We start from the raw sequence: 27,287 nt of genomic DNA, 5'->3' as shown, positions 1-27,287 counted from the left end.
TAATGTGCGCGACAAGCTACGTCTTACACTCGCAATACGTATGTCACTTTGTTTCAATATGCATGCTTTGCTGGAAGAAATAGAGAAGTGATCATAAATATAAATAAATATATAGATACAGGTAAAGCATTAGTTTATATTAAAAACATAAACTTATTTAAAGAAAAATCTTTACCAAAATATATATTAGTGTAAATTAAAACAACAAATACATCCATTCAGAGCTCTGTTTTTTTATATTCTTTATTCAATTTTCTGAATTCTCCTATTGCCTTTAGCACGTCATTGCTGAAGATTTCAGGCAGTTCCATAGCCAAGAAGTGTCCACCGTCATCGAGGATAGTTTCATTCACGAGATTGGGATATTTGGACTTCAGAATTAACTTGGGTGTGTAGGATAACTCGTACTTTGCCTGCGTCACCCATGTTGGAACCGACGTTGGTATTCTGTTATCAAAAATACACAAAAGACATTTGGTTATTTCATTTATTGTACAGCGTTTATTTTAAGGTTTATTTTCGACGGTTACTAATCGCAATCCTATAATAATATGCGACGAGAGATTGATATTTGATTCCTAGCTTTTACCATTTTAGCAACCGATGAGTTTTTTCAATCCAAGAAGAAGAAGACGGCTTGGATTGTTAGGTAGTTAGTTGTATGAATGCGACAGATAACTGGTTTCTATACCCTATCCAAATTTGACATATCGAATTATTGACGTTAGACAATCTATATATATTTAAAAGCATGCTGTCTTCACTTCCAGAAAGCGCCCCCCCCCCTCCCCCCGTACATGTTATCGTATTTTTCTGTTTTATACAATATTTAGAGTGTACCTATACCGTTTAGTGAACCTAATAAAAAAAAAACAAAAAAAAGAGCTGAATAGCAAATCACCTCGTACCAATTTATTACCAATAAGTTGAATGGTGTAACAGACCAATAGGAAGGAGACTTAAAAACTTCCAACTCCACCAAAAAGTGATTTAATTTTTAGCCGTCCATTAGTGCGTTTCCGGGTCTGAGAAGAGCGAGCTACTCCGAACATTGCCCGAGTCTTGTGACTTGAGTCACGGCAGGTAAGGCAGGAAGAGTAATATGGCTCGTATTACTCTCCTTGTCTGGCCTAATTTGGTAAGGACCTAACAGGTTAACCGTACAGATATACATAAACATATCTAAATCAAACATTATTATTATGTAGGTAAAAAAAAATATGATCGTCGAAGTTATGCATTTTCCATTTACGAATTCGTCGATCGAATCGAAATGGAAAAAGTGGTAAGGAAGTCAATGGCCAAGGAATCGCCAATCTCATTAAAGTTTCATGATTATTTTAATACAACAACAAACTTACATAATTATTCAATACAACTTACTCATTCATTCGTAAACCCATGTATCTGCTATCAAAAGTCTCCTTGTACAGCCTCATTGAGGTAGTAATAGAGTTGGTAGTCCAGTAGACCATGAGATTGTCGATTAGTCGGTCTTTGGTGAAGCGGTAGGGAAGACCACCGTCTTGTTTATATCGATGGTCCGGGCACACCCCCGTTGAGAATTTCTCCAGAACATACGCTGCGAGACCAGCCGGACTATCTGATATGGCAACTCCTGAGACAAAAAGAAACGAAAGTTTTTGAAGCGAAACTTTTAAACGGATGTTCGGTTACACGAAAGCGTCAGATTTATTAGCGTTACACAGGAACACTGTTAGTTACGGCAGTCGGCAATCCGCAGAAGGCAAGTGGGACCAAACGCGTCGATCTGTGTAGTTCATTATAATAATAAAATAAAATAAATAGCCTTTATTCATACTAGTGACTTAATTTTTCATATAACTAAAGATTAATTAATATTTAGATTAGCTTAACTAGTAATTTGTCTCTCGACAAAGGCCTCCCTCAAAAGACTTCCACCTTATCCGGTCTCTGGCTACTCTCATCCAGTCCGATCCTGCTCTCTTTTTAAAATCGTCCTCCCGCCTTGTAATTTGTCCACCTTTCCTTCGTTTCCCGTCTCTTGGATACCATTCTGTAACGGTTTTTGTCCATTTCACTTTCTTTTCCCTCAGAATGTGTCCAGTCCATTTCCACTTTTGCTTTTGACACATCTTGTGTGCGTTTTTGAATTTTGTCTGACTCTTAATGTTTTCTAACTTAACTTTGTCTCGTCTCCTAACTCAAATTACGCTCGTTATAATATATGCCATCAAAAACAACTAATAAAAAAAAGAAGTCATTGCATTCGGCTAAGTTTTATGTAAGTAAGTTCTGTTCAAAGTACCTACGCTCTATAGATCTCAGCCTTTGTCACACATACGAGTACGAACAGCTAAAATGATAGATAATCTTTCAACTTTACAGAAGAGAAAAATATAGGTAAGTAATATTTAAGACCAGAATGATAGCCATTTACTGACTGTTCGAGCCACAGAGTCCTCGTTCTCATTGTTGCTTCACATCGTAATGTTGCAAGATACAATGCAATTGCAACCATCCAAGGACTCACCCAATCGCACATTAATACGGCCTTACAATTAAACTTGGTATAAAGTTATGCCTGAGGATAAACAAAGAATATGCAAAATGTTTACAATATCCTTGATAACACTGTCAATACAATGATAATTCTGAAGTTTTCTGAATGACAAGTAGCCTTGCAAATAAACGCAGACAACTTGCAGGTAACGTTATACGTACGAATAAACCAAACGTAAGCAAAATGTATACTTGTAAACATTTTGCATATTCTTGGTTTACGAGGGCGGCACTGAAAATTTCGGGAATCAAGGAAGTGACACAACATTAATATTTAAAAATGTATTTATTGCTTTTCGAAGTATTCTCTGCGAAATTGGACACATTTTTCCATACGACGGAACCAATCATTGAAGCAACCATTCAATTCGGAAGTTTGGGTCTCCAAAATGGCCGTTTTGTAGGCGTCCACAGCTTCTTCATGTGATGAAAATCTCTGACCATGAAATTCATTCTTTATTTTAGGGAAAGTATAGAAATCATTAGGACTTAGGTCGGGGCTGTACGGCGGATGGTCTAATAATTCTTTGTTTTCTTGCTCTAAAAACTCTTTAGTTCTGTGCGCGGTGTGAGAACTCGCATTGTCGTGATGGAGGATGATGCGGTTACAGTTCTCTTTACGGAGTTCAGAAATGACCTGTGGCCAACAAATGCTAGCATACCATTCTGCATTAACCGTTCTTTGTCCCTCAAGAGGAATAGTCGCAACATGGCCGGTTTTGGAGATAAACGTGGCCACCACTTTGCAACACTCCGTGAACGAAGAATTTTTGTTGGCTTCAACTCATTTTCGAACACCCAAACTCGCGACTAGTTTTTTGTTTCGGGTTCATACGCGTATATCCAGGATTCGTCACTTCAGACGATGTTGTATACAGCATTTGAGGATCCTGCGTGGAATCTTTCGAGAGTTCTGACGCACCAAGTAACGCGAGCCGCTTTTTGCTCTTCACAGAGCAAATGCGGTATCCATCGGGAAAACAACTTTTTTACATCTAATTGTTCATGCAAGATTATTTGTATTTGACTCATGCCAATGTCTAAAGTTGCCTGAATTTCGCGGTATGTCACATGTCGATCTTCCTCAATCAGCTTACGCACAGCATCAACGTTTTCTTTGGTGACTGCAGGTTTTTGGACGTCCTTGACGGGGATCATCACTGAGCTTGACACGTCCACGTTGAAATTCAGCAAACCAGCGATAAATATGGTTATGGATGTGGCTTCATCACCAAATGCAGAAATCACCCGGTCAACACACTATTTTTGTGTTAAATCACTTCGAAAGTCATAATAAATCATCGCTCTAGAATTTTCTCGAGTCAATTCCATTTTCTCAACGACTAAACAAGTTTGACAAGACCTTGTGATAAGACCGAGAATCTTTTTTTAAATAAATAAATGGTATTCGATTTTTAAAACCAAAGAGTTTTCAATTAAAAAGATTTTAATATGACAGGAACAGTGGAAATATTCCATTCCCGATACTTTTAGTGCAGCCTATGTATGCTTAGTTATAACTTTATGCCAATTTTATTTGTAAGGTAGATAAAGTTTTAGCTGTGTTGGAGTGGGAGAAATTGTAGGCTAGATGGGCACTACAGCAGCGCCTTTTTGTATCACGAAGTAGTAGAGTGCAGGCTCTCTGGATTTCCACGGAAGACCAGCGTTGTGGATTCTTTCGAAAACACAACTATGCTGAGTTGGAGGCTCCCAATTATAATATATAATTAGCTTCATTAGATCATAATTAGAAAAATTATTGCACTGACTTCAAAGCTATGAATATGTAGCACATACAAATAATAGTATTTTATTAATATTAAAGCTAAATTTTTAGTTATTTAATACTTTTCAGTTTTTGAAGTCGGTTTTTTTAAAGTTAAAAGTTAAAAGTAGTATATTTTTTATTTTATACGTTTTAGTGTCATTTAATAATAATATACAATCAACTTGAATGAAAACTCCAAAAAAAAAGCCGTACACAGAACACAATTATGTCATCCAGGTAGACGAAAATTTTCATATAAATGTTCATAAAATTACAACTACTGGGCCAAACTATGTAAAATTTTTATGGCGCCAAATGGCATCTATTTTGAATCAAATAAAAGAATAATTACGTAAATCGGAGCATAAATCTCAGTGTAATCGGTGTACATACATAAAAAAAAATACCGATCGACTTCTCGTTTTGGAAGTCTGTTAAAAAAACTGTTGCGGATGGAATTTTAGAAAAATCCGTTCCAGATATATCGTGATGAGTTATTATATACGTGGAAATCTCTTATATCTATATATAGAATGAGTACTATTTAATTACCGGTGATTTTAACTTACCTCAGCTTAACTGGACATCCGGTCCTGACGCCCTGTTAGAATCTGCTATTACAGAACAGTCAAAAATTCTTCTGTACACTATGTCATACATGAACTTAGAACAATCCAATTATATATTTGATGAAAACAAAAGGATTTTGGACCTAGTCCTGACCACTCTTCAAAATTCTACCGAATCCCCTGTTGATCCCTTGCTGAACGTTGTTCGCCATCACCCGGCCTTGCAAATATTTTGCCTTATACAGAAATTAAATGCAATGCCCCATATTCGTACTCGCAAAAGAAATTTCTTTAAGGCAGACTATCAAACTATAAATACTGTAGTCAAACAGGTTGAATGGAAGTCACTCTTAACACCACTGCCATGCGATGAGGCTGTAAGTGTGTTTTACATGGAAATAAACAATATCGTTGATAAATACGTGCCCTTGATGAAGCCTTAATTACATAAATACCCCATTTGGTTCAGTAGAGGGTTAATACGCACTCTCAGACGAAAACAAAAGCTGTGGGGTCGTTGGAAAACTTATAAAAATCCTCGTGATTATCAAGAGTTTTCTCTGTTAAGAGCGCGAGTGAAAATGCTTCTTAAGATATGTCATAATCGGTATATTGAATGTGTTGAAGATTCCCTAAAAAGCAACATTAAACATTTTTGGAAATATACTTCCTCGCTAAAGCAATCTAACTCAGGGTATCCACATATCATGAAGTACGGAAATACTTTGTCTAGTGACCCAAACGCCATGGTTGAAATGTTTTCGCAGTACTTTCAATCAGTTTTCGAGCCTTCAGCAAACGAGGTTCTCTCTGATTCCAGTGCTGTTGGTGAGAGTATCGTCAATGACTCGCATGTTCTAATAAGTCACGTATGCATCTCCCAGGCGGAAATAAGCAGAGAAATCGGCCTACATTACACCCATTTTTAAATCTGGAGCAAGAAATGACATAGAAAACTATCGTCCCATTTCTATCCTCTCTACAATTCCCAAAGTACTAGAAAGGCTATTGCACCGTCATGTCCTCTCCAGCTTAAAAAATGTTATTATTGATCTACAAGACGGTTTTGTTGCCGGCAGATCAACTCTCACCAATCTTCTCGTATTTACCAACTTCATTTTCACCGGCTTAGATTGTAAAACACAAATAGACACTATATACACAGACTTCTAGAAGGCTTTCGACAAGGTTGACCATGTATTACTCTTACAGAAGCTTTCTTTCAATGGCATTAAAGGTAACCTCTTGAGGTGGTTTGCGGCCTATCTGCAGGACCGCATTCAGTCGGTAATTGTTAATGGATATCGTTCCTCTCCAGTTCGCGTGACATCCGGTGTACTGCAGGGCTCTATTCTTGGACCCTTGCTCTTCACTATTTTTATCAATGACATATCTCAGTGCTTTTCACATTGTAATTATTTACTTTACGCTGACGATTTAAAGTTGTACAAAACAGTTACTTGTCCATCTGACGCTGTCCGTATTCAGGAGGATCTTAACAGACTTGATGCATACTGCACACGTAATAAACTATACTTGGCATACAAAAAGTGTAAACATATCGTGTTCACCAGAAATAAAAATATTATCACGACTCATTTTCAGCTCGGCAATAAACAGCTGACGTCAGTTTCTACCATCAAAGATCTGGGTATTCATTTAGACCGCACACTAACCTTCGGCACCCATATATACCATATTCTAAATAGCTCTCTTCGCATGCTAGGCTTTATTAAACGTGTGTCCAAGCAATTTAAGGACAAGTGTACTTACACATATCTTTATAAGTCCTTCGTGCGACCCCAACTAGAATATGCAAGCCCAATATGGAATTATTTTTACTCGATCCACGAAAAAAGAGTCGAGACTGTTCAAAAAAAGTTCTTACGCACATTAAATTATCGTGTAAAAGGAAGTCGAGCCCACTATAATGATTTGTTGCTTGAATACAACTTTCTTCAGCTATGTCAGCACCGCAACATAACGGACTGTGTAACTTTAAAGAAAATATGTACTGGTGAGCTGACATCTTCTGAGCTCCTCAGTCTCGTAGGCTTTCACGTCCCAGCCAGGTCTCTCCGCAGATGCATTACTTTTGAGCTATCGTCCCCAAGAACAATCATTTTGTTTCGCGCGCCATTACACAGAATGTGTAAATCTTACAACAATAGTTTTCTCGACATCGACATATTTTCGTGCTCCCCTGCTGTGTTCAGACACAGTTTAGAATTAAAATTAAAATCGTTCTTATCGTTGCCCCAAGTTTAGTTTTAATTAATTTCATTTGTCTACATCTTTTAAATTAGTTACTTCTGTGAATGTTTGCGTTTTGTGACCTTTTCGATTTTTCTTTTTGTTATTATTGTATTTGTGAAACATGTGTTAGGACGCATCTACATTTATATTTTGTATCTCTTTCCTATATTGTTCAGTTCTTGTGATATGTTTCCTTGTAATAATAAATAAAAGAACAACGTCTGTCGGGACAGCTAGTAGAACTATATAGAAGTGTAAGTAAACACGTACCAACTGTATCCGGCTTTGTTATTTGTAAATGAAAATATCCTGTCTCTTGTAGAAGGAATCCAAAATAGTTGCTTAATGGATACACTCGGTCTTCAACTTCTCGCGATACAAGCAGCGGAGGGTATATCGCCCCCAAGATTCTCACGAACGTGGCCTGTGACGACATGATTAATGGAAAATTTGTGTGGAATCCGATGACCTCCTGAAAATGTTATTTAAAGTTACTAGATAATAGATTCTGCCACATATCGGTTGCCAGTTTTTGCACAAAAGGGTGTAAACATCTGCATTGTGTCAGTAGTTCATACGTACTAATTCTAGTAGGCTTCATAAGATACATAATAGCTTTAAGGGTAAATGTATACACTTCTATAATAAAACCCCAGCCACTGTTCAGGCATTATCTATAAATAAATTTAAATGTTTTATAACTATAACTCCACAGCTAAATTTCTAAATGATCGGACAGCCTGGGACTAGATTGTGATTATTTTATAGCGATAGAAATGACTGTACAATATTGTATAATTTTATTGAAAAGAGCAAAAAAAAATAATGTTGGGAGTTTCTTGCGCCGCTTCTTCTCTCTCAGAGCGCCATTTGTTCCCGAAGCGGTAGTAGTATCTAGTATATTAGAAATGACATCAAAAAGAATTCTAAAGGAATCAATTTTGAGAAAATAAATGCCTTTTAGTTTATATGAATAATTGACGGATTTGTTTACGTTACGTTTTATTGCATAAATAACTTATCGTGTCGTACGTGATTATACATTACATTTAACTAGTTCACACACCGTTTGGGCTTCCTTTTACCCTGTTAATATACACCTGGATCTGACGCCAGTGACACTTCACTAAGATGGCGGCCTCTCCCCATCCTAAGATGCGAGGATTATAACGCATCACTGAACTAGCAGTCATCGTATTATAACCCTTTAAGAAGACTTTAGATGGATTGACTCAAAGCCAATTGATGTGTGAATTAACTCAGTAATCCCAAATTAACTACAATTACCGGGTTTTTTTTCTTCAAAAATGCCTCTCGCCTATTGACAAAAAACCACTAGTGACGATGGTTTTACTGGTTTTACTAAACTATTCGCCTGGTTACTTGCAGCGAACAATCTGTCTGTGCTAACGTAGCCTAAATGAGTGTGTCACGCAGTTTGATATTTTTATACTATATTTATAACCATATTATATTGAATATTCAGTTATCTTCGTTCGTTTTTTTTAATGAAAATGCATTCCTCCTCGTCTCGTAAGGGATGTTCAACTGATAGTAATTGATATGCCCCGCCCATTACAATGCAGTGCCGCTCTAGATTATTGACCGAACATTCTGAGTGGCACTACAACTGCGCTCGTCACCTTGAGACATAATATGTCAAGTTTCATTTGTCCAGTAATTTTACTAGCTTCGGCGCCCTTCAGACCGAGACACAGTAATGCTTACACATAACTGCTTCACGGCAGAAATAGGCGCCGTTGTGGTACGCATAATCTGGCCGGCATCCGGTGCAAAGGAGCCTGTGTGTGTGAATGTTCCCCGGCATTCTGTGTTTCAAGCAGAAACACAACAGAATGTTATTAATTAAAGGCAGAAACAGGTGTGGTACCAGTACCTCCTCGGTCGAAAACTTTACTTACAGTTAGTTCATCTATAACACCTTACCTGAGGAAAGAAAGTAGCCATGTTACTTCCAATAAGAGCGCCCAAGTCCCCTCCTTGGATATAATATTTCATAAATCCAAGCCTGTTCATCAGATTCTTAAAGATAACAGCTACTTTATCAGCTCCCAGACCTGGTCTTACGGCACCCTAGAAATAAGGCATCAAGTACAAGAAAATAATCTCATTCAATTATTAGATTACAATTTAACGTCATAACTAATCTTGTTACAATTTAACATCTATACAAATAAATTGAAAGCCGGTTTTTTCCGCCGGTTATCCTGCGAAAAATACTGAACCGATCGGAATAATACTTACACCATAAGATGCAGCGTGTTTCGGAGAAGGTTTTAGTATATGGTATGTTGGTGATTACATATCCAGAACCTATATTTCCTTTACTTAGAAATACCTATATATACTCAATACAAATAATTCAGTCAATGACATTTTTTTTATAACATTCATTTAAAATTTAAATACAATATAGTTATAGCTTACAATATAATAACATACACTTTAACTTTAGGAAGCTTATCTGTGTGTGAAGCGGCTTTAAATTAAATTACATAATATTTAAAAAGAAAAGAACAATTATTTTCAATAAATACAGTTATTACAAGATCTTATTAAAATAAGATCTTGTAATAACTGATTTCTATACTACTTTGCTTAAAAGCAAAGTAGTATAGAAATCAATAAAATGCAAAATAAAAAATGATTATCAACTAAATGTGAGAGCAATAACGTTCTGCGTACTGTACATATCACTCACAACCAAATCGAAAAAGCTGTAATACGACTAGACAAAGCGAAGGGTGCCCAGATGCTACTCAGGGCGCCCAGGGTGCCCAGATGCTACTCTCTACTACGGGCCCAGATGGTATTCCACCTGTGTTTTTGATCAAATTAGCTGCTGAACTATCTCTTCCTTTAGAAATAATATTTAAGACTTTTATTCAAAACGGGATCTTTCCAAAGGTTTGGAAAGAAACAAAGATAGTACCCGTTTATAAGGATGGAGACAAATCCTTGGTTTCGAATTATAGACCCATAGCTATTTTATCTATCTTAGCTAAATTATTTGAATCTTTTATTTGTGAAAAAATCACGTGGCAATTATCGCAATTAATTGATACTCGGCAACATGGTTTCATTAAAAACAAATCGACAGCAACAAATCTTGTTGATTATACTGAAGAAATTGTGGAAGCAGTTGATGGTAAAGCACAAATTGATGCCGTATACACCGACTTCAGCAGGGCTTTCGACACCGTCAATCTAGAAATTTTAATATACAAATTGCAGAAGTATGGAGTGTCGGATCCCTTGTTGAGTTGGTTTCGCTCATATCTCTGCAATAGGCAACTAAGAGTGGTTATCAATGGGTATACTTCGGAATCATGCATAGCGACCTCAGGAATCCCACAGGGATCGCATCTCAGACCGCATCTCATTAATGTGTTTTTTAGTGATATCTCTGAGTGTTTTAAGTATTCCAAAGTTTATCTTTTTGCTGACGATCTCAAGGTCTGTAAAGTTATCAAGTCACTGAACGATTCCTATCATCTGCAGGAAGAACTTGATAGTTTGGAAAATTGGTGCGAGCTTAACGATATGTCACTTAATGTAAGAAAATGCAAACATATTAAATTTAAGAAAAATAAGAATGTGCTGCCTACGTCGTATCACTTAAATGGAGTCATGTTGGAAGAAGTCACGTGTATACGTGATCTTGGAATTCATTTTGATACCAAATTAAATTTTAACACTCATACAGATAAAATCCTATTATAATATTATGAATGTGAAAGTTTGTATGTCCGGATGTATGTTTGAACTTCTTTAACGCAAAAACTACTGATTGGATTTTGATGAAACTTTACAATAATATAGCTTACACACCAGAATAACACATAGGCTATATATTATTTATAAAACTATCGCGTGAATTATACTTTATATGGCAAAACAACGTTTGCCGGGTCAGCTAGTAGTACATAAAGCTTCAAAATTATTAGGTTTTGTTTTAAGAGAGGCAAAGAATTTTAAAGACCCAATAACTAAAAAAATAATGTACAACTATTTGGTGAGAAGTCATTTAGAGTACTGCAGTGTTGTTTGGTCGCCACATTATAAAGTAAATGTTGCTAGACTTGAGCGTGTCCAAAAAAAGTTGGTACGGCATCTTGCGTTTGGTCATGGAGTTCTTAAAAAGATAAAAAACATATGAAGAACGACTATCATATTTCCACATGAACTCCCTAGAAGAACGAAGAAATTTTTTGGACATAGTATTTCTAAAAAAAATATGCACTGGCCTAATTAATTGTCCCGAATTGCACAGCAAAGTTAGATTTCATATACCAAATAGAATTCCAAGATCATGTCAGCGACAAATCTTATTTTCATTACCAAATTGTCGCACTAATTTAAGAAAATTCTGCCCATTGTCACGAATGTATACCCTGTATGATCAGTATAACAAGGATTCCTTAGATATTTTCGCTTCCTCAAACTTTAAGAAAATTATTCTTGAAAGAGGTACCTTTAATAATATTACCCAAACAGGATCTTAAGTCTATGCTTACTAATTTTGCTACTATTTTATGTATGCAATAAAAACATAAGTGTGTTGTTATCTTAATCAAGTAAAATTCTGTGCATGCTGTGATTTCTTGTAAGTGATAAGACATTTAGCATTAATTTAATTGTATTGTTTTTATTGTTGTATTAGTGTACTTGTTGTTGGAATTCCTAATAAATAAATAAAATAAATAAAAATAAAATAAATGTTAGTAATTACAAATTAGTTGTCTACTTAGCTTACCGCAGATAAAATTATATTAATGAGGATTTTGTAAAAACTTTTTTAACGATGACTTATATATATTTTTATTTATATATAATTTTAGAATCTCTAAGGGATTCTCGTTTAAGTATAGAGGAATGACGTAGTTGTTTGCTCTGGTGCCATATATATTTGTAGATTTAGGTAATTTAAATGACATGTTTGTTCCTGTAAATTGTCTTAGATGAGGCAGTCTTTGAATTTCTCGAAGGAATTTTGATTCATTTACTTCTGACAATATACGAAATTTCACTTTATCACAGACTTTATAACCTTGCAATATTTAAATAATGCAAGGTCCGTATTTTCTTTGTGTTTATATAAATAATTTGGAACTATAGTTTTAAGGATTCTTTTTTGTAATTTGTATATATCCTCTAAATATGACTTGATTTCATAACATAATATAACAATTCATACAATGAGCGGGCGCGGCGTACTTAATTTATATGGCAAAGTAACTTTGCCTGTTAGCACTTGTAGTATTAATAAATAGCTTCCAAATTTTACATGACTGCAAGAATAAACAGTGTGGGTACACACTGCTTTTTTATTGTTTGCGATTTGCTATGTTGATTGTTGATTTGAAGTCTCTTTGATTATGATGATGGTTGATTCTGACTGATGTCATTGAGAGCAAGATTCAAAGATATTAACATCTTGACTGTTGCTTCTCAATATATTCTTGATAATGTAATGTATGTTCATAGGCACATAAGTGAATTTGCTAGAAACTGTCATAATCATAATGCTAACACCAGGAACAGACATAAGCTTATAATGCCTTCGACTCGGCTTAATCGAGTAGTAGGTAAGTCTTTTATGGGGCGATGTATATGCTTTTACAACAAGATCCCAGAAAATTTTCAAAACAAAAGTATTACGTTATTCAATAGAATTGTTAAAAAACGTTTGTGTGATAAAGGTTACTATAAAATAAATGACATTCTTAATGATACCACAGATTGGGAATGGAGCAACCGCCCTCAGGCTATTAAATAATAAGTTTAATTGTACAATATAACTTTGTTAACATATTTTTTTTAGGAAAAAAAATAGACCTCTGAGTTTGTTGCGCCCATTTTTATTTCTTTGGCTTTCATTTTGGCATGGGTGGCAGTTTTTTTACTTTCAATAAGTGATTTCTCATCCTATTTTGAATAAAAATATTTGAACTTGAATTGGAATTTGTATGTTTTATAATAATAGAATAGGTATTTAATACATAAAAAAAATATGTTCATCTAGGGGATGAAGTATATACCTGGATGTGACATGCAAATAATTATATATGTATGAACGAGATCACAACATAAAACTAAAAGTCTTTGTCAGAGTTACTTTTTTTTTCCTGATTGCAAGTCGCAACATTCACTTGCAACCAGCAAATAGGTTGTATTTGTAATATGTATTGTAGTGTTGAAGATAAGTGGTATTGCAGTGTTGGAACCTTTTTATACGCTTTATATTAGCTTCATCTGTATGTTTGTAACCGACTTCTTTGGGCGCGATGTTGCCCCACTTTAAACGGCTAGATTTCGTTCAAACTTTGTATATTTATCGAGGACCGATGAAATTACACTAATTTGACAAAAAAATGAAAAATAAATAATAGTTAAATATAACTAAAAAAAAAAATTTTATATAAAGCGTGCTTTTTAGTTTTTTTAACTACTATTTATTTATTCTTAAAGCACACGACCGACGAGATCTTTTATGGTATTCGACAGAGAATGTTTTGGTGTATGTACGTGTGTCAGTTTCTTCTATTGTGTGTTTACTGGTTTTTTTTTCCACTTTACTTACTTTGTTAATATTTAAATTTAAACAATAAAAATAATCTATATATGTATAGATATTGCTAAATTCTCACGGCTCACATAATATTATATGGTAATTAGAATATATTTTCTCTATAAGTGAATATTGTAATATTCTTCTGAGAAATAAAGTTCTTAAAATGTAAAATCGTATTAATATCTAGCATTGGGTCAGCGAAATGGTTATTCGTTCGCGATACCATTCGCTTATTTCATCAATGTACCTAACCCTCAATAGATTTCTTTTATCATAAAAATAGACTTTTTTCTGTGCAAAATGTAATATTCAATAAAGTCTTACACTTGAGAACCCATAACCAGGGAGGCTGGGTATGATGAGCTCCAGCGCGAAGTTCCTGTCAGGTCTGACAGCTGTCAGAGCTGTTATCGCCTCGTAGAACTCCACGAAGGATCCTGGCCAGCCGTGTAGAAGAAGAAGCGGTACCACCTCAGTGCCTTCAGGTACCTGGGTCAAGAAGTTTCAGTGTATATTCAGTGAGGTTTCCATATAAATCTTGACTGCTTATCACAATATACTTCATATAGAGGCGCGTTCATAAACTACGCCGGAGGCGCCACTGTTTTTTTGTGAGAATAAGTAACAATACAAGCAAGTCGTTCACCTGGTTAGTGAAACGCCCTGCCTAGTATAACGTAGAGCCGTTCAGCATTCTTGAAAAACCCGAACTTCTGAGTGGCATCGAAATACAAATATTTCGCTTGTCGCTTTGAGCTATAAGATGTTAGGGCTCATTATTCCCACATTCTCTTGCAACACCAGAGGAATCATAGCGTTGCCGGCCTTTTATAAAGGTGTATCCGCTGTTTTTGAAAGTACCTACGTCGTATCGTCCCGTAAGCACCGCACAAGGAAGTTCATTCCACAGCTTTGTAGTACGTGGAAGAAAGCTCCTTGAAAACCGCACTGTGAAGGACCGCCACACATTCAGATGGTGGGGATGATATCCTAACTTCTGGCGTGTCTTGTGAAGGTGGAATTCGGCGGCAGGAATTTGCTTCTGAATTTAATGTTATAACTTAGTTATATTGTAAACAATTTGTTATTTTTAAAGTGATAACCCTCAACAATGAGAGTTGAACAAGACATACAAGATTTATCAACGCTACGTCACTCAAACGGTTGGCTCAGTGGAAGAGCGCTCGCAGGGAACGCGATAGGTCGCGGGTGCGATTCGCGTATCGTTCATAAATTTTGTTTTCAAATTTAATTTGTGAAATTAATCCCAGAAGTGATCACTTTAAAAAATAACAAATTGTTTAGATTTGAAAGAGCGACATCCCAAGTCAAATTCCTATTATGTAAATATTGGTGTTTAGCAGGTTATCACCTGTAAAAAAGATCCTGTAAATGAAGCCACAACCTGAGAGTCGAACAAGTCATACAAGATTTATCAACGATACGTCACTCGAAGGGCTGGCTCAGTGGAAGAGCGCTCGCAGGGAACGCGAGAGGTCGCGGTTTCGAGTCGCGCATCGTTCATAAATGTTGTTTTCAAATTTAATTTGTATAGTTAGTTATATTGTTAATATTAATCATTGAAACGAAACAACGGCACCTTGAGCTTCTGAATGCACCCCTGCACAATTATTTTACAAGGCTCATTTATACTTTTTTATATCTTACAGATCACTCTCATACTAAAATCTATACTACCTTCAGCTTACTAAGCTCTCTTGTTCCTTAGTTGTTAATAGAACTAATAAGGTTTAAGTAAAATTAATATTCCCGTTTCATCCTTATTAATACAAACATAATTGTGTAAAACAATTTAAATACCTGGTTTTAGTGACATTGTAATGTCACGGGTACACTATAGTGATATTGTAATAAATCTAAGTATATTACAAATGAAGTTAGCAGTGTGAGACGTCGAGCGTTCCGATTGGACAATTTTTTTCATACGCAATGCAAAACAATAACAGTAAACATTGGAGCGTGTCTGCAGTCTTCCATCAGAAATTATTGTTGAAATTTTAGTGAACAAGGGTCAATTCGGCTATGGCACTCGCCGGCCACTGCCGCGGCACGCTACGCTCAGCTCGTGCGTTGTGGTCAACAGACTTAATTTGTTTTTGGGACCTACTAGAGAGCAAAGGCCGATTCAATTAGATAATAATTTGTTGATTACACTAAACTATAATGACTCTACAATATAATCAAGAGATAGAACAATCAGAGGCGGCCGAGGTAGTTTATGAAACTAACTACCAGTAAAATTGTCAAAACATCTTTGCCTTACAATACCACTATAGCGTGTATATATAAGTTATATATACACCAGTGACATATATAATTTTACTAAAACCAGGCCGTTAAATTGTATGTAATGAATTCGATTGACAATCTACCGTTGTATTATAAATTATAATATCACTAGTGAAATTGTAATATCACGGCTTTGACAATATACCTGTGAAATACACATAAAAAAGAAGTCTCTGTCTGTGATGTCAAAAGAAGCAGCCTATTTTGTGTGTTCGTTTGTTTCGCCTTAACTCCTTATTATATGTCTGCTAGCTTATAAAATAAATATAACAAGAATATATAGTAATGGGGAGTAACGTAGGCCAGGAGTAATTTAGAAAATGATTTTATATATGCGAAAATCATTTAGAAACCATTAATTCGGAACGAATTTCGATTCAATCGTAGACCCAATTTAAATAAATCTAGTCGGGTTGTAGCTTATCTTTACAAATATTACAAATATTGAAAGTTTGTATACTTATTTGGATGATTCTTAACAATCTCACAAGAATGGCTGAATGGATCTCAGTAAAATGTGTCACAAAATTTCCACGCGAACTAAATCGCGGACAGACGGTAGTATTAAAAAAAATAGCTATTTACCTGCGGTGTCACCCTCACGAAGTGTATCTTCAAACCTTGAATGTTAGTCTTGAAGTGCGGGTATTTGTTTAAATACGCCTCCCTTTCGCTATAAAACAAGTGAATATCAAATCATATTATAAAATAAATTCTGTTTATAACATAACAATACAAACGAAAAGCAAAAAACTCAAAATTGTCTTTAGGAGTCAAGAGAACAAGGCAATACTTTATTTTACGAATTACGAGGCATATCTATACATATAAATAAAATTGGATTGTCTGTTTGTAATATTGAAATAACCGTCTTTTACTACATGTATATAAATATATATACATATATATATACACATACACTAAAATAATATTTTTTATATTTTATGTCTGTCTGTCTGTCTGTTTGTTCCAGCTAATCTCTGAAATGGCTGGACCGATTTTGACGGGATTTTATTGGCAGGTAGCTGATGTAATAAGGAGTAACTTAGGCTACGTTTATTTTAGAAAAACTCTTTTATTTTAGTAAAATTAAGTAATTTCGCAATGTCCAAGTAACGGTCTTACTATATTTGTAGTTGTCTATTATTGTAGTTATATATGATAAGTTGAAACTTGTGGACACAACCGTATTTTTGGGCATAATCTTAGATACGAAACTTCAATGGAGTGCTCATATTTTAAATTTTGCGAAAAAGCTCAGTTCTTCAGCACTTTGCATATATTGTAGTAAGAATGATTTGTAAATTTAATTGAAAATAATATAGGATGTAAAAAGAGCATCCTTAGAGTTTCTTGCTCGTTCTTCTCTAAGGAAATCTGCCTTTCGAACGAGCTGTATGAAACAATTACATATTTCAAGTGTGCAATTTACCTTGCAATTTACCTACGAAATAATAATATATTTGATTTGATTTAATACCAAATAAATAAATAAATACCTCACCTTAATCTATTTTAATAAATATCTTACCACCAGTGGGAGGCTCCTTTGCACAGGATGCCGGCTAGATTATGGGTACCACAACGGCCGTGGCGCCTATTTCTGCCGTGAGTCAGTTATGTGTAAACATTATTGTGTTTCGGTCTGAAGGGCGCCGTAGGTAGTGAAATTACTGGGCTAATAAAACTTAACATCTTACGACTCAAGGTGACGAGCGCAATTGTAGTGCCGCTCAGAATTTTTGGGGTTTTCAAGAATCCTGCGGCACTGCATTGTAATGAGCAGGCAGTATGAATTACCATCAGCTTACCGTGCTGCTCGTCTCATATCTTATTTTCATTAAAAACATGGCTACCATACCACTTACCTGAACGGGTATTCCTCAGCCCAGTACTTGAGCCAACTCTCGAGCTGCTTGCTGTTGAAGCCATACTCGAATGCAACGCCCTCTAGTGGCGGAGTGAGGGGGTGTCTGTCGCGGAGACGCTCTTTTATGCCCTTCACGATCTGTAAACGTTTGTTATATGGAGTAGGAGGTAGATGGTAGAAGACCACGGCCGTCCATGTTCTTGACAGAGCAAAGACTATTTTAGTAATATTTTCACACCATATTTGACCGCACGAAAAGAGCGTTTCGCCTCTCGCAGAATTTAACGGTTTATCTAGGTCATAGCTTCGCAACCTTATTTTGTTCACCGCCCACTTTGAGAATATGTTTTTTTCTAGAGTATTTTCGTGTATTTTTTTTGCCTTTTTAGACTATATTTTTTAATCTACCCACGCCCCATCTGCGCCATCTCATTGCCCCCTAATTTTCTCTGGGTCTTCTACTGCCAACTTGTTCAAGTTTGTTCAACTTCAAACGAAACGATATATGTTATATCATTTCGTTCGCAGCCCGATTTAACCGTTTAATATAAAATCGGTTCGAAGACTTGTTTGGAGGTATCGGTCGGTAGGTATAGGTACTACTTACTACTCTTTTCTTACATACTACTTATTACTCTTCTTACTTACTTCATTCACGGACGCGTTCGTTGACTGCCCATATGACCTGAGCGGGACCTTGTTGAAAAAAAAATAAGTATATTTGAAACAAAAATACTAACCACTTCTGAAAATTGAACTTTAAATGGTTCTATTTCCTCATTGTACTTGGATTTAGATAGCTTGGGGCCCCACCATTCGTTGAGGTCCACCTCCGGTAATGGGGGGGGACTTTTAAAGTAGAAGTACAGGATAAGCGCTAAGAAAAGTGCCAATGCACCCAACACAAACAAACGGCAGAGCTGAAAGAAAAAGATTATATTTAATATATGAATTGTGATGGCAGAATGAGTTGGAATGCGAGCTGTATTTTGAAAACTTCAAGATATACTGACTCAGGCGAATGCCCTCAATAAACAGTCAAACTAAAATGTTCTAACAAAACAACAATAGATGTCGTATTCTTAAATCGCCAAAGAGCATAATACAAAATTAACAATAAAAAAAATAGTAAATGGTACTGTCAATAGATTGTATTGTTAATTATTCATATTTAAAAAAAAAAACAAATCAATATTTAAATTTATTAATAAAATAAGGCTACTGGAAACCCAAGCGCTGGCAGCTATTTCGGTCAACGGATCAGCCTAGCTATGAAACGCGGAAATGCTGCCAGTATTCTTGGTACGCTTCCACGTAATGATAGTATAAATTTTATGTAGTCATAGTATTATAAATATAGTTAGAGGATTTGTTTTGTTTGAATAAAATTTAGTTTATCAAAAATAAATAGATATTTACTTTAAAACATTGGCAAGTCACTCAGTGCCACTCTTTTAAATCAACAGCTTTTAGATTTTACAAATGATTTCCATTATAATCTATGAGTAAAATATGTAACAATTAACATGAACACCCAAACGTCATGAATTTGTAAAAACTATGGGAATTTATTGGACACTGTCAGTAAAACCATCTGTAAACAGAAAACTAACCTTCACAATGATGTAAAGTAAATAAATTCTGGAATTTGTGAAAACACTGGTGTTTTATTGGAAATATTAGCAAAATCTGTATATGTCATAAGTATAATATTTTCGTTTTTGTAATTATTTTGAAGTTAAACTTCTAGAGCGAATTTTAAGATGCGCGTGCATCACTCTAACACAAAAGCAGGGGTGGGACAGACGCCTTATAGTGACGTTTTCAGAAGACTGTAGTGCCATCTGTTAGTTGGCGCGAAAATGAAAGCTTTGTCAGCTGTCACTCGCCTTGAAACCTTTCAACTTTTCTTTAGTTGTGTCACTGGCCACTGCCCACTGGTCATAAAATGGCGGCTACTTCTAGAGTTAGCGCGTGAATGTAGCTCTCGTGTTCCATTTTGCATATTTACACTACTAAATCTATCCTTTATGTTCTATGTTGTGGCCAAATTAAATGACTAACTCTACGCGCAATTTCAACATGGTAAAAAATTGCAATACCTACATTAAAAAGTAGAGTTAGTTATTTAATTGCGTCACTACATTAAAAATGAATTTTATAATTTCGAGCTTATAAATAGTTATTTTCGGGGCCAATCTTCAGATGGCGCTAGTTATCAAATAGACAGCTCAGAATGCGTAGAGAGGGCTCTCTTTTCCCTATACATTATTATACTCTTTGCACAAAAGTAACAGTAAAGCAGTTTGAAGTTGTTCGATAAAATGTTCTGATGTTTGCGTCATCGGTATTTTTTTTGGTTTCTTCGTCCATTATTAGGACAGACAAAGGGTTCAAGCCCATACAGCCGTATTCATTATTTAATATTTAATTGTCAAAGCCATCTTTGCAAGATTTTTACAAAATTGTTCTTTGTAAAAACGTAGAATAGCACGAGGAATAAATCATTTTAATGATTTTTGCTTCGTTAGCCCAAAGAAGTATAACTTCTTGGGTGCATATATAGATAAGTACACACACACTTTTTATACATTTTTTAACCTTAACTGTAATATTGTTGCTTTGCTAATACGCAATTATTTTTATACTTTTTAATGGATATTATATCTATTGTTCTGGAACAGTGTTTTTGAAGTCAGCTGTTTTTTTGTTAATTTTTTTTAATAAGTATCACTAATTGTATTTAAGGGTTTTTGGACTAACCGGTGAAAAGAAATCCATTATCGGGCTACACTACAGACCGGGTTTCTTGTTTGACACGTTATCATAGTTAAAGACGGCAAAATTCATCTTTTTCGCGGAGTTTCATACGTTATTACACTAAGAGCGCGACTGTCAGCCGGTGAATCTTATTTCAGTGAAATATGATCCGTTGGTCATATTCTCGGCGCGTCTGACCGACCACAAGGCCATTAAGGCGCTGTAGTCCTAAAAAGTAACATTTTTGAAAATATACTTAAAATACTTCTACAAATACTACGGTTCCAATTTTTTGACATGTTTATCTTCATTTCTTTATCTAAATTATTGCAGTTTCGAAAACACGATTACGAAAAAAAATCTCGATAGATTTATTTTTTGAACAATAGGCTTTTTTATATGAATTGTTTTATATTATCATAAAAATATGATATATATAGGCTATAAACACAAAACTTATTTTATTCGATAGTTTATTAGTATTTATAAATATTCATCGTGGGTTTTAAAAAAAAAATTAAAATATTACGCGGTCCTTCCAGGTCGGCGGTCGTTGACACGCATCGCTCGGTTCGTTCTCAGCCATGCCCGTGTCCATGCGTATTGCGTACCTATCGAGTCTTACGTTCGTGCGATTTTTACCTAAAGTGTTGGGAAAACCTCGCCTTAATAATCTTTTTAAACTGTTCTGTGCCAACAACGAACACTGCCGAACAACGTTACTAAAAGTAGTTTTTTTTATTTATTTATCTTGTTATTTGAGTTCGATTAATAATATTAGTACCAATACGGTAAACTCATTAATAGTAAAAGAGAATCATTAATAGAAAAACAATATTATGTTAATTAACATGTGAATAAATTATTGTTATAGATGCGAATAATTAAGAAATATTATTGTAATATGAGAGACGATTAAAGCAAATTATATATTGTATTATTTATAATAATTTTTATTGTAATATTTTACAATTGAAATAATATGATCATGAACAAATATAATGAATAACTGAACTGTAACTTTGACTTCCATATCTTAACAATTATTTGGCTTGGAAAAATCGGGTTCAGTACCATTGACACAAGATATACCTATTTTATTATGTGGGTCTACTTTTTACAAAAATATTTTGTTTCAATTTTTTTAATATCTTATGTATATCAATATTTCAGCTCCTCTTGAGGTATAGCCCGTTAACAAGCAGACGGACCGGAAACCACTTTTGGTAATTTTATCATTCAGGTCTTTATCTAATTTTATCTTTCATACAGGTCACTCTCGGGAAATCGTCGACCAGTGCCAGAGGAAACTTGTGTCTTCTATGGAGTCCTCTCTTGCGAAGGTAGCGGAATAGTATAAAATGAGCCTTGTCTGGCTGAAATGAAAGCGTCGTAAATAGAGCACGGCAATACTTCAAGCCGGCTCATCTCTAGTCCGGCCACATATTGAGTATTGCTGTCATCTCTGGTCTGACGCACCCCAGTATAAGATCCAACCATTTGACCGCGTGCAACGCAGAGCTACTCGAATTGTCAGGGACCCAGTGATCTGTGAACGGCTCGATCACCTGGAGACGTCGCTTTATTGTGTGTCTTCTATAGTATTTATCACGGAGAGTGTTCCGAAAAGCTGTTTCACCTAATTCCTGCCGCCAAATTCCACCATCACACAACACGCCACAAATTATAATATCATCCCCACCTGATGTGTGGCGTTCCTCCACAAGGAACATGCAAGTGCGGTTTTACAAGGAACTTTTTTCCATGTACAACAAACCTTGTTCCGGGACGATACGAAATGGATATCTTCCAAAAAAAAAGCGTATACACCCTTAAAGGCTGGCAATACTACCGTGATTCATCTAATGTTGAAAGAGAATGTGGGCGGCGGTGATCACTTAACACCAGATGACCCATACGGTCGTTTGTCCTCCTTTTAAAAAAATTAATATAAATAAAGACGTGCACTGCTGGACAAAGACATTTTCAGGAATAGCCGCCGTTGTGGTACCCATAATCTAGCCGGCATCCTGTGCAAGGGAGCCTTCCACTGGTGAGGGTATCATCAATTTCGAGGGGAGAATTAAAAAAACTTCGGTTCTTACAAGAGCTGTTCTTGAAGAAATTAGACCCGGTCGTTTGAACAGCTTCCAAGAACCTGTTATTATACTAGTCCACGTCAACGCAGTCACCGAGACATTCGAAGCTGTTTTGCAATTCAATATCTACTTAATATCACTGGGAGCCACGTAATCATACAAGTACTAATTATTAATTGACATCTGGATTCGAACCGAGGTCTTCCGCTTTCCGGATCACCTAATGTCCCATCTGAGCTATTACAGTCTTGTATATAGTGGCGAAATTTACCTTTGTCTTCTAATGTTATTGTAGCTGTTTCTCATTAAAACACGGATAAAACTACATTTTTTAATTGAAACCTAGCTAGATCGATTTATCACCCCCGAAAATACTTACTACTCACCGATATTAGTTTTATCGTTACATGGGTATGTTAGTTATGTAAAGAAAATTATATTACGTTTGTAATAAATCAAAAATTGTTCCAATTCTGAATTTAAAGAACAGCTTTCTTGCGCAGTCAGACGTAATCAAGTTTTGCCTGATTCCTCAAGGCCATCGGCTTGGACACAAACCTCAAACTAACGCTCCTTTTTAGTACAAAACACTGAAAAAATGGCAATTTAAACGAGTATGGAGTTCATAGCGAATTTTCTATAAACAATCTTTATTTCTATACTAAAGTTTTTCAGATTTATAGTCAATCTAATATTATGACTTCTTTCTACCACACGAACAACATTATTATAATAATAGTCATGGGATACTCATCCCAACTTACCTGTCCGGAAGTTGTGGTATAGTATACGGGTATGCGACCCCGGCTCCACTAGCGATTACTGTCCTAATCCTCCTGGGCGGTAATATCCTACATTTCCTATTTCCCACTTTAACTTACCAATCTTCCTTTTCACACCACCTATCCTTCCCTTTCCCTATTCCTACCCTCTCCGCCAATCCAACGTCTGCCGCGCGGATGGATGCATGGCTAGGGGCAAGCCTAGTCGTTAGCGTTCCACACTGCCCTGGGACCGGGCGACCCAGGATCAGGCTAGCCTTACCATGGCATGCGGGGCTCTGCTGGGGTGGACAAACCTTTCCCTTGATACTCGTGGAAACGCAATGGAGAATAATAAAAATAGGTTAATTCACCAAAATGGCGGCGATGTGGATCGCGACCCATCACGTCTCGTTTCTCGCGGGGGCGAAAAGCGGCCCATGGAGAGCCGCTTTGCTACGTTGAATGTAAGAGGAGCAGTGGATGATAAGGTAGATGAAGTATGTCAGATGATGGATGAACGATCTATAGATATTCTGTGCGTGAATGAAATGAAGAGGAAAGGATGTGACACCACGGTTCATGGTTCCTACACGGCATACGTCCCCCAAACCAACCGAGGCTGTCAGGGAGTTGGTGTGATTCTTTCCGCTCGAATAGTAGAATGTGTGATAGAGCATAAATGTGTTAGCCCAAGACCCCTCTAGATTAGGTTAAAAGTAAGCCAAAAAAGAGAGAGAGGAATTTTGGCATAGCATGAGAGAGGTCTTGAATAAATGCGGAGAAAATGAACGGATCGTGATGTAAGGGGATTTTAATGGGTGGGTTGGAGTAAAGCGTGATGGGTATGAAGGAGTTGTGGGCACGTTTGGGGACGAGAGAGTGAATGAAAATGGGAAAAGCCTGCTTGAAGTAAGCTTGGAATGGAATCTTTGCGTGGCCAACACAATGTTTAACCACAAATAGATCCATTTGTATACAAGAGATGAGGGTGAGTCTAGAAGTATGATTGATTTTGTAATAGTGGATGAAAGACTGAGAAAGAAAGTGCTAGATGCTCGGGCATACCGCTGTGTAGGCCTCGACACAGACCACTTCCTGGTCATAGCCCGAATGTGTGGCCTTTTTAAACGAAGAAGTGTATTTTTAAAGTTTGTTTGAAAGAGAGGAAGTGCATGAACAACATCCGGCAGCTTCTATTGAAACTAATATAAATATTGATGAAAGTGAGATAAGCATGGATGAAATAGTGAAAGCATTGAAAAGTATGAGATTAGATAAAGCTGCAGGGTATGACAGGATTACCGTCGAGATGCTGAGGGCTGGTCAGGGCATAGTGGCTGGCCAGCTGTACCGCCTCTTCAAGTTGTGATGGTGAAATGGGCAAGTACGAGGAGACTGGTGCAAAGCTGTAATCGTGCCATTGTATAAGGGAAAAGAGTCACGACAGGACTGCAGAAATTACCGCGGTATAAGCATTCTCAGCGTCGTCGGTAAATTGTATGTAAAAGTGTTTATTGAAAGAGTTGTGAATGAAACAGACGAAAAAGTATGGGATGCACAAGCGGGATTTAGAAAGGGAATGGGATGTACGGATCAGGTCTTTTCCTTGCGGTGCATAGCCGAAAAGTTTTTGTTTAAAAACAAGAAGGTCTATTGCGCGTTCGCGGATCTAGAAAAGGCCTATGAAAGAGTGGTGAGAAATGAATTGTGGTCAGCATTGGCCGCGAATGGTGTGAGCAGTGTCCTCATACGAGCAATGCAATCTCTTTATAGAGAGTCTAGTGATGTTTAAGGATAAACGGGGCATACACTGAATGGTTTAATATCGAAAAAGGTGTTAGACAGGGATGTGTAGCGTCACCGTGGCTGTTTAATATGTTCATGAAAAATTGCTTGAAAGATTTAAAAGTGAATGAAAGTGGGTTGAGAATGATTGAGTTACTCGTCAAATGTTTTCTCTATGCTGATGACCAAGTATTACTTGCATCTTCGGCCGAGGAGTTGCAAGAGATGGTAACTGCTATGAATGGAGCTTTTGGTAGAAAGGGAATGAAGATGAATGTAAAGAAGACGAAAGTGATGGTGCTTGAAAGAGGTAGTGACAGACTGCAATATCGTGATTGGAGATGAAAAAATTGAACAGGTGAATGAGTTTGTGTATCTGGGTTCTAAATTTACAAGAGATGGAAAGTATGAGAGTGATATTGAAAGAAGAGTGAATGCAGGAAACATGGTGAATGGAGCTTTGCACTCCTTTATGAACAGTCAGAAGGTGTCTAATAAGGCTCGTTTGGCTGTGTATGAGGGGGTGTTGGTTCCAACACTCATGTATGGTAGTGAAAGTTGGGTATGGCAGAAGGAACATGAAAGCAGAATAATTAATGCAGTTGAGATGAGAGCGTTGAGAAGTATGATAAGAGTTTACCTGAGTGACAGGATAAGAAATAGTGAGATAAGGAAACGTTGTGGTCTGAAAGAAGATGTTGTGACAAAAATTATGAAAGGTATGCTGATGTGGTTTGGACATGTCGAGAGAATGAATGAAGAACGATTGACGAAACTTGCCCATTTATGATAAAGCTAAGCAAACGCTATTGAGCCAATACTTTTTTAATGAAAAAATAAGATTGCAAAAGATAGAACGAACATCCTATACAAACAAGAGCCATAACTCAGAACCGGTTGTTGATTCTCCGGGCCGGGTATAATATAAATTATCCTGTATTGGATGCATCACCCTTTAGAGCTAGAATTTATTGTTTGTGTAAAGACACCTTGTCAACATGATGCAATTATTAATTGCTGTCATAATTAATAATTGCATGCAACAGATACAATGATTTATTAATTATAACAAATTGACCTAGCACCGCAAGAAGTTGTTAAATTCAGCCTTTATTTCATTCCAGTCCAAATAAAAATGTTAATTGAAATGAAAGCACAGATTATAAATAGCCCCGAAATATATGCAAGCCAAAACGTGGACGCACTGTCATTTTAAAATAAATAATTATTGCACTTACCATTTCAGTGATGTATCTATTTCAACCCGCACATGTGGAAATCCAACGCAAATGAAAGAGACAAAAGTAAACGTTATGACAACATATTATGTCGTCTTATCTTTATCAATGTTGAATTATAACTGCATCACAAACAGATAACGCGAGGATTCAATAAAAATTTAATAGTCTAATGAGCATTATAATAAAGCATACTTTTATGTAATATTTTTTGTGTTTTACGACCTTTTATTTGGATAATAAACAAACCATTAAATTTGAAACACGTTCGCGGATACCCTAAGAGATTATTTAATAATATGAAAGAATAATTAGTAGATAGATATAATCCACATGTTTGTAGCTTTAGTATATAATATCTACGATATAATGAATTGCTTAGATTAGTAGCTCCGAACCATACAATGAGGTAATCCCTGTCTCTTTGGGTCGGTCCCTCATGTCTGAGGATCGTGAGGAACGAATTTTTTTTAATGAAATTAAGGGGCAAGCCGAGCAGTGTAGGACATTCAGCTGATGATAATTGATACGCCCTGCCCTGAAACACCCCAAAAATTCTGAGCGGCACTACAACTGCGCTCGTCCCCTTGAGACGTAAGATGTTAAGATTCATTTACCCAGTAATTTCACTAGCTACCGAAACACAGTGCTGCTTACACATTTCTGCTACTTCTTCACGGCAGAAATAGGCGCTGTTGCGGTACCCATAATCTAGCCGGCATCCTG

The 27,287-nt window shown here is 36.2% G+C and overlaps 1 protein-coding gene across 1 annotated transcript; it reads right to left on the bottom strand.

The window, feature by feature from the left end:
• Positions 1-170: 170 nt before the first annotated feature.
• Positions 171-26,676, bottom strand: LOC126968399 (juvenile hormone epoxide hydrolase-like). Its single transcript, XM_050813413.1, has 9 exons — positions 26,562-26,676; positions 18,656-18,835; positions 17,914-18,053; positions 16,631-16,718; positions 14,060-14,224; positions 9,088-9,234; positions 7,411-7,612; positions 1,384-1,618; positions 171-447 (listed from the first exon to the last, which is right to left on the bottom strand). Exons 1-9 carry the CDS (start codon positions 26,562-26,564, stop codon positions 219-221), a joined length of 1,389 nt encoding a protein of 462 aa, XP_050669370.1. The 5' UTR covers positions 26,565-26,676; the 3' UTR covers positions 171-218.
• Between the last annotated feature and the right edge of the window lie 611 nt (positions 26,677-27,287).

Source organism: Leptidea sinapis, chromosome 15 (genome assembly GCF_905404315.1).
Source record: "Leptidea sinapis chromosome 15, ilLepSina1.1, whole genome shotgun sequence".
NCBI classification, from domain to species: Eukaryota; Metazoa; Arthropoda; class Insecta; order Lepidoptera; family Pieridae; genus Leptidea; species Leptidea sinapis.
Note: the sequence above shows the minus strand (reverse complement) of the source record. Positions and strands in the feature narration are given on the sequence as shown.

Bases quoted from the DNA above. Each gene is read 5' to 3' on its own strand.
- LOC126968399 (XM_050813413.1), bottom strand. The intron at 16,719-17,913 runs GTAAGTGGTATG...CTTGTTTTATAG, and splicing joins GCTGAGGAATACCCGTTCAG to CGAAAGGGAGGCGTATTTAA. The intron at 14,225-16,630 runs GTAAATAGCTAT...TTCTTGACCCAG, and splicing joins TCGTGAGGGTGACACCGCAG to GTACCTGAAGGCACTGAGGT.